This window comes from Danio rerio, chromosome 8 (assembly GCF_052040795.2).
Source record: "Danio rerio strain M-AB ecotype USA chromosome 8, GRCz13ab, whole genome shotgun sequence".
Taxonomy (NCBI): Eukaryota; Metazoa; Chordata; class Actinopteri; order Cypriniformes; family Danionidae; genus Danio; species Danio rerio.
Genome location: NC_141028.1, coordinates 13057501 through 13071929, shown reverse-complemented (window position 1 = coordinate 13071929; position 14429 = coordinate 13057501). Strand labels below are relative to the sequence as shown.

The 14429-nt window shown below is 37.6% G+C and overlaps 2 protein-coding genes across 2 annotated transcripts in view; one reads left to right on the top strand and one right to left on the bottom strand.

Moving 5' to 3' along the window:
* Positions 1-14429, top strand: part of nr1h5 (nuclear receptor subfamily 1, group H, member 5) — a 612581-nt gene that overhangs the window by 336800 nt on the left and 261352 nt on the right. The gene's annotated exons all lie outside the window — the stretch shown is intronic.
* LOC147842585 (uncharacterized) lies at positions 6932-13968 on the bottom strand. Its single transcript, XM_087264025.1, has 3 exons — positions 13583-13968; positions 13167-13432; positions 6932-11658 (listed from the first exon to the last, which is right to left on the bottom strand). Exons 1-3 carry the CDS (start codon positions 13695-13697, stop codon positions 11656-11658), a joined length of 384 nt encoding a protein of 127 aa, XP_087120151.1. The 5' UTR covers positions 13698-13968; the 3' UTR covers positions 6932-11655.

Sequence of the window (14429 nt, the reverse complement as noted above, 5' to 3'; positions counted from 1 at the left end):
CATATTCTTGTGCGATGACAAGACAAAGCTTCGTGAGCGTTCTGGTATAATACATACTGATGAGCATAACGAGCGATATGAAATGTTGCTCCCCATCCTCTGGCAAGACGTCAACAAGCTGTCTGAAATTTTTGGCACCATAAACCAATTGTTCAAATGGTGTGACATGAATGATCGATACAAGGATATTAAAGTTCAGCTGTTTCACCCCCAGAGGTCTGTGCGACGAGGGAGGGAACACTCCCAACTGTCTCCGCCCATCTACTACGAACATAAAAACCCATAATCAACAACTGTTCACCACAGTACTACAACATGTCTCAACAACTCTCTTCAGAATTTGGTATCTTCAAGCCTGAGGATATCAAAGCAATTCCTCCTGATGAAAACGCTTTGCCATGCTTTCCGAAATTCGGAACTTCTGCATTAGATCGCGACTTACCATGCTTTGAGCTATTCAAATCTTCTGAACCGGACAACGATGAAAAAAACTGGTTGGATAAATTTTGCACCGAACTAGGATACCGTAACCTGACATACCTGACCAACAAGTACAAAAAAGATGACGATACAAAGTTTGACGTCACAGATGGATGTTTCTGCAGTTCCGGTTTCAAGATCATAAAAGCGCTGATCGCTGTGCTCATGCAACACATCATCAACGCTCAGCTGAAAAAGGAATGTGAGGGTTGTGCTATCGACCACCCCAGCCAGCTGCAACACTCCTGTCTGTTTGAACCCTCAGCATTCTACTTCGACTCTCACTTTGCAACACTCGTCAATAAACTGATCAAACCTGAGTTTCACACTGCTGTGTCACAGGCTATGCTGCGTGTTGGCTTAAAGTCACAACCTCAGACGATCCACGGAACAGCCCTGGGTATTCTACACGAATTGAGGAGCGAACCATTCATCGTTGCAAGACTGGAAGACATCAGAACCAAGATTCTGGACGACTCCTGTGAGAAAATCGTCAGTGACGCTGTCGATTTCTGGCACCGCAGTGGCTAGACCTCAAACCAGCTGAAAACACCACAATGGGGAACACATGTAAACCTAGCAAGATACTTGAAAACTTTTTATTAGAGTACTATAAAAATCAGTTAAATGGCCTTTTATGTAAAGTCATTAATGATTCCACGAATGATGATCGTTTATCACAATCCAAACGTGTGATGAATTTTAAAAAAGAAATGAATGTTATTAGAAGTATGAATAACTCATGGGACAATATGATTGATGTTTGTATTAATGCTAACGAACCATGTTCTATTATGATTAAAAGAGTTTTAGATGCTATGTCTGAAGTATCTGATCAGTTTGGAGTCGGTGATGTTCTCTGTATGTCTACCTATGTAACAGATGTATGCATTTCGTTGATTGCAAAAAATGATGATGATGATATATCTGAAATTGTTGAATCTATGGTCACTTACATTTTAGATAAAAACATGTCATCGTGTGTCCAATTTCTTTCTTACCTTGACCGTATGTAACCATTTTCTGATTGATGGCATGAATGTTTCCTCGCTTTAAATAAAAAAAGATTCGTACAAACAATGTTTTGCATTATTCTTTGACAACCATCGAAACAGGACCATGTCTGATATAATGAAGAAAGTTTATTACGACCCATCAAGCCCCGGTGCTTTAGGTGGTAAAAAACGTTTAAAAGATGCTGTGTTTAAGGAAACAGGAGTCCGTCTAAGCGATAAACAGGTATCGGGATGGTTGGCCGGGGAAGACGCTTACACTTTACATAAAACAGCACCCATAAAATACAAACGAAATAGAGTTGTGGTATATGGTATGGATACCCAATTTCAAGCCGATCTCGTTGATATGACGGCCTATTCTACGGAAAACGACGGTAATAAATTTATGCTAACTTGTATCGATGTATTCAGCAAGTATGCATGGAGTCGGGTGTTGAAGAATAAGAGTGGAGTCGAAGTTACTAAAGCGTTCGAGTCTATACTCGAAGAGGGTCGTGTCCCACGGAAATTACAGACTGATCAGGGAAAGGAATTTTTCAACAAACATTTTCAAGATCTTATGAAAAAATATGATATTATTCATTTTGCTACGGCTACTGATTTAAAGGCAAGCGTTGTGGAGCGATTTAATAGAACATTAAAAAGTAGAATGTGGCGATTTCTAACGGCCACTAATTCACGGCGTTACATCGATGTCTTACAAGACCTTATGACAGGATACAACAACAGTTATCACAAGACTATTAAGATGAGACCCATTGACGTCTGTAAAGAAAATGAAGCTACGGTGTTTCAAAACTCTTACGGTAACATAAAGATTCAGAAACCAGTGTTCAAATTTAAAGTCGGTGACGTGGTTAGGATTTCTAAAGTGAGAGGCCCCTTTGCCAAAGGTTACGAACAAAACTATACCGAAGAATTTTTTACCGTTTCTGAATGTATTCCACGCCAACCACCCGTCTACAAGCTCAAAGATTATGACGGAGATGTTATCGATGGAGTTTTTTATGAGCAAGAGATACAGAAAATATTTGTAAATAAAAACAAATCGTTCAAAGTGGAAAAGATTTTAGGCGAGAAAAAGCAAGGGAGGTCTACACTTGTTTTAGTGAAATGGTTAGGATGGCCATCGAAATTTAATAGCTATATCGACAAAAAAACCCTGGTAGACTTGCAAAAACCTTAAATTTCACATTTCCTTTCATGGCTATTTATTATTATACAAATCAAGCTATGGACAACAACGGGTTCTACGTTACGCTCCCGTGTAACGCTTCTTTATCCGTTTATCCAGAAAATCGTATATCTAGTTATAAGACTAATTTGTCTAAAACTATACACCTGAAAGGGGAATGGGAAGTAGCGCTCGCTGAAATTGAATATCCTAGAAGTTGGTATAATATTACAGACGATGATGGTATCTTCAACCTAAACATGTACCCTGACCATGATAATGAAGAGAAGAAAAAAAAACTAGTAGCAAATGTACAATCAGATCTACATGGTTTCTATGTTTCCAGGCGATATCAAATACCCGGAGGATACTATAAGGATATACCGGCTGTGATCAAAATGATAAACGATGCAATCAAACCATCAGGGATATTGTTTTACGATGAATTAAAAAATAAAATTAATCTGGTTGCAAAACCTAACATTTTTATAGGTTTCTATGAGAAACTAGGAGCTATATTAGGAGTGAGACCTGAAGAGGGACTAGGTCAAACGGCCTACCATGAAAAAGCTGATTTTACCAGGACCGTCAGCACATATGCACCTCATCAAGCCGACATCAAAGGTGGATTCTACACATTATATGTCTACACCGATATCATCGACTACCAATCAGTCGGTGATTCATATGTACCACTTTTAAGATGCGTACATATAACCGGTGAAAACAACGATATCGTCAGTGTCAGATACGACAAACCGCATTACGCATCGGTCAACAAATCGATCATCACGGACATAAACGTAGAAATAAAAGACGATCAAAACCGAGAGGTAAGATTTGCGTACGGTAAAGTTATTGTGAAGCTACATTTTAGACCGGTGAAACAGACGTCTCTTTAAAAATGCCTTATTACAATACACATCAAGGTGAAATCAGCGATTATGTCAACTACTACCAAAATCAAGCTGGGGGAGGCCTCCCGGGCTATGCAGGCGGTGGTGTCATGTACGGATCAGGTCTGGGAGGGTTATTTAGAGGTCTGTTTAGAATGGCTGTACCATTGATAAAAAAAGGGTTCAACATCGCCAAGCCTCACTTGAAATCGGCTGCAAAAAACATAGCATCGGACGTAATTTCAAACGTGCTTTCAAGAAATCGTGACGAGAGACAACAAGATGGTTCAGGTCTTATGGTCATGGCCCGTAAGAGAATGTCTAAACCACCAGGGGTCAGGAGGCGTGGTCGTGCTATAAAGAAAAAGCCCACTGTCAAGAAAACTTCACTCACACGCAGGAAGCGTAAGAAGACTGTAAGACGGAATACCTTCGCTAAGAGAAACATAAACACCATTTTCTAACATGGCTCTACTCCATCGTATGTCCGGAGAGTGTATTAAGTCAGAGCTTGACTTATTTACAGTACCTTTAACACAGACGGCTATAGAAAAAAATACGTATGTTGAGGTACCTCCTCTATCAGCCATCTCGGATTCGTCACCTTTGGAGTTTTTTATAGCAGGCTCCGGTGAGGAATACATCGATCTAAATAACACATTGTTGCATCTGAGACTTAAAATCACAAAGCCTAATGGTGGTGAAATAGCAGATCCTGCAAAAGTCGGTTTAATCAATTACCCCGCCGCCACCATTTTCTCACAAGTCGACGTGAGTCTTGGAGATCGACTAATCTCTCAAAGCTCAAGCACCCACCCGTACCGATGTATCATCGAGAGTCTCATCAACTACGACAAAGACACGTTGGAATCAACATTCAGCGCCGGTCTCTTCTTCAAAGACACGGCTGGTCATATGGATGTCAAAGACCCCTTAGGCAATAATCAGGGTCTACTGAAAAGGTCAACATACACAAGCAGGAGTAAGATTGTTGATCTGATGGGGCCTATTCACAGCGATATTTTCTTTCAAGAAAAATTAATGCTCAATGGCGTCGATATAAAAATTCGTATGATCAGAGGTAAAGACGAGTTCTGTCTGATGAGGAGTGATGACGTAGCATATAAATTAAAAATTGTGTCTGCATCGCTATTTGTCAAGAAAGTATCAGTCGCACCGAACGTTCGACTGGCCCATGCTCAGGCTTTGCTATCCACCAACGCAAAGTACCCGATTGACAGGGTATGTCTGAAAAATTTCTCCATACCAGAAGGAGCACGAGTTTCAAATCAGGAAAATCTATTTTTGGGGACTTTACCGAAATCAATTGTCTTGGGGATGACCGATAACGATGCATTTACCGGTTCTTATGATAAAAACCCATTTGCGTTCAAACATTACGATTTGGAGTTCCTAGCCATCTACGTCGACGGACAACAAATTCCTGCTAAACCTCTACAGCCAAATTTTACAGACGGCTCAGTGGTACGAGAATTTTATCAACTCGTAACAGCTACCGGCAGACATCTTAAAAATCATGCACTGTCTATCAGCAGATCTGAATTTGCCAGGGGTTATTCTCTTTATGCATTCAACCTTACACCGGACGAAGACTGCGGTCAACACGTTTCTCTCATAAAGTCTGGAAATATCAGACTCGAAGCCCGTTTCAGACAGCCATTGCCAAATACCATAAACCTCATCATCTACTCAGTGTTTGACAGTATCATTGAGGTGTCTAACCGAAGACAGATTCTGGTTGATTACTATTAATCGGAAATGAACACCATTCAGCTAAACGCTATCATGGACAAAATTACATGTAACACCCATTTTCTCGGAACTCTGGCATCTGATCAACTACCTGAAAGACCGTTAACAAACTTACCATCGATGGTGATTATTAACACACACCCTTCAGAACTACCAGGGGAACACTGGCTAGCCGTTTATTTATCGGAAGATGGTGTCGGATGTTTCTTTGACAGTTTCGGTAACAAACCGGACAGTGATGGATTTCCAATAGCTATTAAAAACTTTTTAATGAGAAATAGTACAGTGACAAGATATTCTACAAAATGTGTCCAGGATTTTATGTCAAATGTGTGTGGTCAGCACTGTGTTTTTTTCTTGTATCATATGTCTATGGGTCGTGACTACAACTATGTGATGAATCTGTATAGTGAAAATTATGTTAAAAATGACAAAATGGTAGAACTTTTTGTGAAAAAACTAAAAGCTAATGTTTGCAGTGATAACATGTATTTGTGTAACCATTGTGTTCAGACCTGTATTTCTTCCATGATGTATAAATGAATTTAATGAGTAATAAAAAAAAAAAACCTTACAATCATCATCTGTTTGTTGAATTTTATTTAAAGATAGTGATACACAAAACATAAAAAACATGAAACATGTTGACATTAAAAATGCATCCATCGACTCTTATCACGAGTAGGTGAAACAAACATCTCCTCTTCTAGTAGTTGTGTCCTTTGCTGATTTTTTCTCTTTTTACGCGTAGTTTTTTTAGTAGACAGAATCTCCTGATCATCGTCAATAGGGTTGTTTTTTAAACTAATAATCTTACTCCGAACTTGTTGGTTTGGTACAGTCGAAAAAGGTATGTTTAATTCTGCGCATGCTTGAAGAAACTCCGTCCATCCTTTAGGTCTTCGGTCATCTCGTACTTGTTGCGGAGCTGTAACGTTGTTTATTAAATCGAGCATGTGTGAACCAGGTATGGTTTTACCCTTAAACACAAACTCACCAGACTCGGACCAGGAGCTGAGATCTTTAGCTTTAGACATTTTGTCTAATATATACTTGCTGTTTTTCACACGTTTTGTCGGAACGTTCTTTAGAACTTCAGACGTCACATCATCTTTTGACTTGTCTTCAGCATGTGTTTCGTCAGAGTTAACTTTATGATCGTCTTCAGGGTTTGGTAGCGATAGCGTTAAAACACTACTCTCACGATCGCCTAGTTTAACAATTGTTAAATATCTGGTTAAGATGTTTGAGTAAAGTTTAACTTTTTCACGTTGATCCAAATCAGTCCTGAGTAAAATATTTCTAATAGCCGTATCAAGATCGTTCTCTACAACCTGTTGAATATTTTCACGAGCGCTTGTTGATTGTATTTTGTCCAGCTGATTCTGTGGTACGAGATACATTTTCTCTGCATACTCCATCCTTCAGCCCTGTCTAGAACCGATCAAACTTGAAATAAATGGTATAGCGACGCTTAGGAGCGGTAAAAGAAACCCGCCAGTCTGATTAAAGACCTTTTTCTTAGCTGCAATATTGATTTTTTTATTAGCGAGGAATTTTATCGCCGCCCTCTTCTTTTTCAATTTTCTGTATTGTTGGTTGTTGATCGGTATAACTCCGTGTAGGATGTTGAGAGCGAGTTCGCAGAGAGCTAAAATGAGATCGTCAGATGCTGACTGGAGAATAAGTCGTCTTTGTTTAGCAGTAGATTTATGTAACATTTTTAATACAGGTAAATGTTTACATAGTCTCGCGGACATGGTTCCTTATCACGATCTTCTTTTTTTCTGGAGATAGACCACCTGACGATCTGAAAACAATCCTGTTCTGAGTCGAAATTGTTCAGGTGTTTTAGCTTTATAGTCGATCATGAGATACCCGAAAGGACTCTTGACGGCATCTTGATAACATTCCATAAAATATTTTGTGTTACCAGGATACATTTGACGCCCCAACACCGCTACTTGATTAGCATCACGGGGGTTTTTAAACAATATTAAATAATTTGTGTTCAAACTGATGGTTCTGCTGGATTTACCTTGAACAAACAAATTTTGCACGATAAGAATTGCAGAGAGATTACGATGATGAACGTATTGCGTGAAGACTTTTTCAATTTCGGAATTACCGCTTGCTTCTTTCATCATATCGTCGATAATCAACAAGTTTGTTTTATCACGGGGTAGTAGATGATCATCATTCAGACTCTGAGGTATACCTTCAATGAATTTAATGTCATACAATTTAAGCAATTCGTCATACAAAGGTTGCCAACAGTCATACAGGAAAACAACATTATCAATTTTTTTAGAAATCATATTTACAGCATTTTCCAATAGCATTTTTACAAAAAAGGACTTTCCAGAATTGGATGGTCCGCTTATGACACATGAAAACGGATGTTGAAGCCTGAAATCAAAATCAACCATTTCACGCATTCCTCTATACATTGAATTAAAAGCCATAAGGCAGAGTTGTGTAGTCGGGTAAAAGTCTTCGCTTGTTATACACCACCTTGAACTTTTTAACGACTGATTTGTTGTGGAGTGTGAGGTGTTTTTTATTCCTGACAATGTTGTCAGCTTGAGCTAAAATGTATCTAGAGTCATCGCCTGATGTAACATACCCATCAACCAGACCAATCAATGTGTCTAATCTTATCGTTTGGGAATTTTTAGCATTCAGAGTTATACCCTTAGCTTTCATACAGACTTTACCGGAAGCGGTACGGTAACCATAGGACTTTGGTCCGCTGGAACAAAACTCGGTAATATAATCACCATCGCCTATTTCATCTGTCAAGTCGCCCAAATAATCACCCAGAGGTGGCATCCAGTCACCGGCCTTGGATACAAAAATAACACTATCTGTGTCAGAGTATAATAAACGATCGCCAAGTTTATCCATCAATTTGTACAATTCTAACCTCGCCCACGAAGTTGTGTACGCTCCTACGAATACGTTAATGTCACGAATAATGTGATGACTATCTTCGGTAGGGTGAAATTGGACTAACGCTACATCATCTGAGATGAAAGTAAAATATTTCAATGCATCAGTTTTACCGAAAACAATCGTGGTGAATTCTTCAGGGTCTCGTACAAGTTGCGTAACAGAATGCTGAGACTCCATCGCGAAACGTCCCCAAACGGCATTTAAAATTAGCTTGTTTATAGCCCTTTGGGCCGGGTTATGAGTGATCTGTGAAGGGTCAAGTTGAATCCCCTCTCTCTCATAGTATTTGCGAATGTATGTCTCTTTTTCAGAATCAGTGGTAACATTTGAAGGGTATCCGGATGCTTGTTGTTTTAAACGTAAAAACGTTTTAACGTATTCGCTAAACAACTTGTCTGACCTTTCAGGAAAATGCCAAACTTCGTCGACTTTGACCACGACATACCCTTTCTCAATCGCTTTTAAAAGTTCAACACTGACCCAACACCCACTAAGTGCCCTCTCATCATCCGTATGATTACATCTTGATGTTTGGTTTTCAGCGTGTGCGCATGTTCTGCATAACGGGAACATGAGTTTACCGCCGCATCTGTAAGGGAGGACCGGATGTAGTAATTTTCGGGGCGGATACACAGTTGCCTTAATAAGACCGTAATAATTTTCGATCGGCTGAAAGTCGTTGAAAATTATTTCGGGATGACCTATTGGATACGTCTTTGTACTCATAATAAAGGGATAGAGCGACGTAAAATCCAAATAAGAAATGGTCTCCCCCTCCCCCACTTTGTGATACAACTTATAAGCATTGGTACGACCTCCGAAAAGCGCATCTCTGGGTTTCAGTCTTTCAGGCGCCGAATAAGTGCTCATAAATTCTATCACTGAAGGGTCTGTTTGTTTCATTTTAGACCATTCGCATTCCCAGATAATCTCTACTTTCAAGCCATAAGCGTTTTGTAGAATTTCAATTTTTTCGTCAACTTGACGTCTGAGAACACCAAAGGGTACACCCGACATGGGGTGGAGTTTGTGAGGCTCATAACGGCATTGGTGAGCGTGAAATAGACACCCCAAAAAATCAAGGCCATACCTTGAATCGCCCTGTTCGTAGTAGCCGTCTAAAAAGTATTTACCAATTTGCATTTCACCATGATTCAGAGCATGATGAATGTCAACGTTTCTAGTCTTTTTTAAATACTCCAACCATTCAATCGAGACACTCGAGAATGTCTTATTTTGCCGAATGTAGGCATTTTCATGGGTTAGAGCAATAGTGTGGTCTTTCAGATAGTGTGTCTTGAAAATTCCCATACAACAACTAGGAAGAGTTGTGTAACTAAATGGATCGATTTGTGTACACTCTATGAACGATTCTCTGTATGTCATGCATGCTTCACGGAGCAAGACAACATCATTTACACCATATTGGCACAACTGTTCCTTGAAGTCGAAAACCTCCCCTGTAGTAGTAGCGTACCACGCATCGAACTTTGCCTGATCTTTTTCCGATAGGTTTTCGTAACCATAATACTTTTTGTCAGGATAAGGTCCTATGTAGTTCTCATTTTCTAATCTATTGAAATGATGCGGAAAGTAGCCTTTTTCTGTTGTGGTGAGATTTAATGCTGCCGGCATCTTAGACAGAGCCATCGGTATGAAGGATATGCTATCTATGTAGCGTTGCTTAAATGAAACATCGAACATGAAGATTAATTTACAACCTTTCATGATGATGTTCATTTGAAGACCTGCTTTACAAAAATATTCAAGAATTAGAAAGGAGTCAAATCCGGATGCGTTATGAGCTATGAAACAATAGCCTTCGTATTTGGGATTTCTGAAATAATCGATCATTTTTTTCACACACTCAGACCCCCCGGCTACAAATCTTTCACCAGAAAATGTTATTGCGCAGACAAAATTTGCTACGTGTCTCCCATTTTCATAACGAGTCTCGAAATCGTAAAAGATGTATTTATTCTGAGGGTCCTTGAGTGGTACTGTCTTAATGAAACACTCGTGTTCTCCACCAGGGACAAGATCTTCACGACATGCACCACAGCGGTTTGGTGCACATATGTGTTTAGACTTTTTCTTTTCGTACCGTCTATTGCATTTCCTACAGTATTTTATAACGTCGCAAGGTACTTTTTCTCCTTGAAGCATAGGTTTCTTATGAGCTTGGTAGCAGTAAGACGATTTGCAGTAGCGTAAACAATCGGTACAATGAATGATTTTTTTAGGTTGCTTGTAACATTCGCTGTCGAAGCAGACGTTACAGACGTGTTTACATTGGTGTAGCCTAAGGTCATCAAACCCTTTATAGCAGAATTCACATACATAGGAAGCACCTATGAATGATTTCAGATTGAGAATCATGTAGTAATGTTCGTCTTGTAAATAAAGGTACACCGTTTTGTCGTGAGGCTCGTTGTTATTTACGTATGTTTGTAACACACCGGTGTTTGTCCTATAAAAAACAACAATTTTGATGTCTAGCATGTTTTCAAATTTTGCTATGTCGTGAAAACCGACCTTGTCTTGGATAGCAAGACCCACTTTATTGTGTATGATTGATGCACGGTTTTCTAATTCACACTCTGGTAATTGAGGGTCTATAAAATGAGCTATACAGATAGAGAAACATAATTTGTTTGAAATATTTGTAGGTATAAACAAGCTCGTCTTTTTTCTTTTGATTACCTGATCAAACGCCAAATCCGTAAGTTTACGGCGACCTCCTCCTAGTCTGTTCATTACAACCTCTGCTTCAATCTCAACAGTTTCATTAGCTGATATCCGATCATCGCTCTGCAAAATTTTTGCAATTTGATCTGTAAAAAGATTAACGTCGTAATTATTAGCCTGTGTTAAAACTGCATTTACATCCGATTTCAGGGTCGGTGTTCGAAGGCATAAATTGATGACGCTACCATCACCGCCAATCTGTCTAGCGAATGACACAATGTCATCCATGGTATCGTGTAAACGTATGTGGTACGATGCTAAATCCTGAGATCTTATTTCATTCATATTCAATGTCCTACGCAACGATACACTATTGAAACGAGGCCTTGGTAAAACATGATATTCGTTTACATTACCGCCATCTCTCAACAATGTTTCAATGTCTATCTGTCTTGTTGGCCTATGCCTTAAAGGCTCCGCAACATTTGAGGTTGATGGTTGTTCATCATCGACATTTGACTGGTGTGTTGATTCAATATCAGTCCTACCGTGTGTTGCATGGCTAGTTGAATGACTGTCGTCGTCATCATCATCATCAAAACCATCATCTGTCAGTTGGCTGTTAACAGTAGCAGAAGCACTAGTTTCCTGAGTGACTGCACCACCGCTCTGTTCACTGTTTAAAAAAGATTCAACATCTTCAGGCAAATTTAAATTCAATTCCTGTTCTATATACATTTCCAAATCATCCAGATTTGTAATTTGTGAAATAGGAATATTGTTAAATGTTATGTCTCTAGAATTTGGATACATATCTATCATATACTGAAGAGATGAAAATATATCTTCATCTCTGTCTGCATCCATTTCGACACCTCTTTGCAGTCTAACAGATAGAGTTTGGTCTGGTTGAATATTGTATGTATCATCTGTACGATTTTCATCATCCATTGTAATTTTTGATTTATTTTATTATTATTTTACAAATATTTTTGCTAATGTTTATTTTATTTCAGACTTTTATGTTTAAATTAGTTTTATTGGTTATTTTAGAATTATTTTGTTTTGTTATTAGATTTATTTTATTGTTTAACTTTTTTCTTCTGTATTTTATTTATTGTTTTATTTACATTTATCGTTTATTTGATTGCTTAAGTTTTCATTTTATCTATTTTATTTATATTTGTTGTTTATTTTAGGATTAATATTTACTGTGTTTATACAATTCAATCTTTATTTATACATATTTAACCATGTTATTAGAATTGGATGTGTGTCAATAATAGTAATACAATTATGAAGTAATGTATATGATTAGCTAGAATAAAACACAATGAAATATTTTATTACATCAATTTTAAAAGTTCAAACACTAAGTTCACAATAAAAACAAAGTCCAAGGAATACAAATTTAATATAGATCAACAGTAAAAGTTAAAACACTAAACAGCTGAGTCAATTTAAAGTTCATCAAAATGTTAAACTGAATTAAAATACATCGGTATTACATCAAATTTAAACTCATACACTAAACAAATGAGTAAGTTCACAATAAAACAATCACAATTGAATAAACATTTAATATAGATCAACAGTTAAACATTTAAGACAATTTGGAGTACATCAAAATGTTAGCAGAATAAAACTTGAAAATGATTTTGTATTACATCAAATGTTAAAACACTATCAGTTAAATCAATTTAAAGTACATCAAAATGTAAAGTTGAATCAAAATACATTTGCATTACATCAATTTTAAAAGCTCAAACACTAAACAAATGACTAAGTTGGTAATAAAAAGAAAGCCAAAGGAGTACAAATTGAATATAGAGCAACATCTAAAGTTAAAACACTAAACAACTAAAGTCGATTAAAATTAGAAACGTAAGACAAGTATAGCATTTATCAGAGTATAAAATATGGACTTTTAAGTAGTACAATGATGAACGATCGTACAGATGATGAGAATATTTCTTTTAGGAATTATTCATCCATCAATGAATGCCTAATAAAAATGAGTAGTTTCGTTATTAACCGATGCCCCTGTTCACTTTTACCCATCAATTGTTGAAGCTCCCCAATTTTTTCATCCATACGTCGCTGTTGCTCAGACAAGAAATCCTTGACATTTTCTATCGCACGCTGCTGCTGACCAATAGAATCCGATAGAGCATTAATTTTTACCTCATATCTGTCCAGATATTCACGAATCAGACAATAAGCAGGCGACTCGTAAAAGTTTTTGATATTGCTGTGTTTGCTGACGCTACCGGGCTCCTGATTCTGCTGTGGGCGCTGGGGTCTTTCGGCGTCTTCCGGGTCTTCTTCTTCTTCTTCTTCTTCTTCTTCTTCTTCTACGGGTGCTTGAAAGGGATAAATCGGCTGATGTGCACCTCCCTGAGTTGATTCATGATGACCGCTGTTGAAAGCATCTTGTTCACACCATGGATCTGTAATAAAAAGAAATCAAAATATTGTTTAGTATTGACTAATAAATATATAAATAATACTTAACAATAAAATAATATTCATTTGTTTTCATTCAACAGTAATTATGTTTATTATATTGTCATAATCAATTAAATAAATGGATCACTAACCTTCAGATAAATTAAAATTAATAGCAGAAGGATTTGGTTCTGATGGACTGGTATAAGGACTTAGTGGGCTAGCAAGAGGTGTCCATGGATCTGTGTGTGAAAATATGAAAATCATAACGTTACGGCTGTTATTAAGTGTTGAAACAAACAAACAAAAATATGTTATTACCTGATTCTACGTCTTCATCATCATCCTCATCGTCCTCGTATTCTTCTTGCACATGAGTTTCAGAATTTTTTTGCCTTTTATTTACATATGGTGTGTAAACAATTCTTGGTCTCTTAGGGGCAGAAGTCCCCGACGCTGCATCAAACTTTTCTTCTCGCAATGATTCTTCTTGCACCGCAATCTTTTTTTCTTCTTCTTCCACCGTCAAGTCGATAACTTCAATTCTCGCTAAAATAGGTGAATGACAAAAATAAATAAATGCAAGTTATTACTCATTCTTACATTAAACAATGGTGATCTTACATCCGTCAGTGCTGTGGCATATGCTTAGCGCATTCGACCGGTGATCGAGCCTTCTCGCAACAGGAGGTTCGAATCCACCATACATCAAGAAGTTTAATTTATTTTAAATAAAAAGCATACCTTTTTACGTTTGATTATCAAACGTGTGAGCCGAAGAGGCTATAAGAAAAAGAGAAACGTAAGTAACAATAACGAATAAATAAAAAACTATTGTCTAAATATATTCAAAACAATAAATATAATTATGTAATAATACTTACAAATAGGATTGATGGCATCAAAGGCGTCACTTTCGGAAGAATTTATTTCTGTAAGACATAAGCTGCAAGAATGAAAATATACCAAACACTGATTAATGAGGTAGTATACAAACCG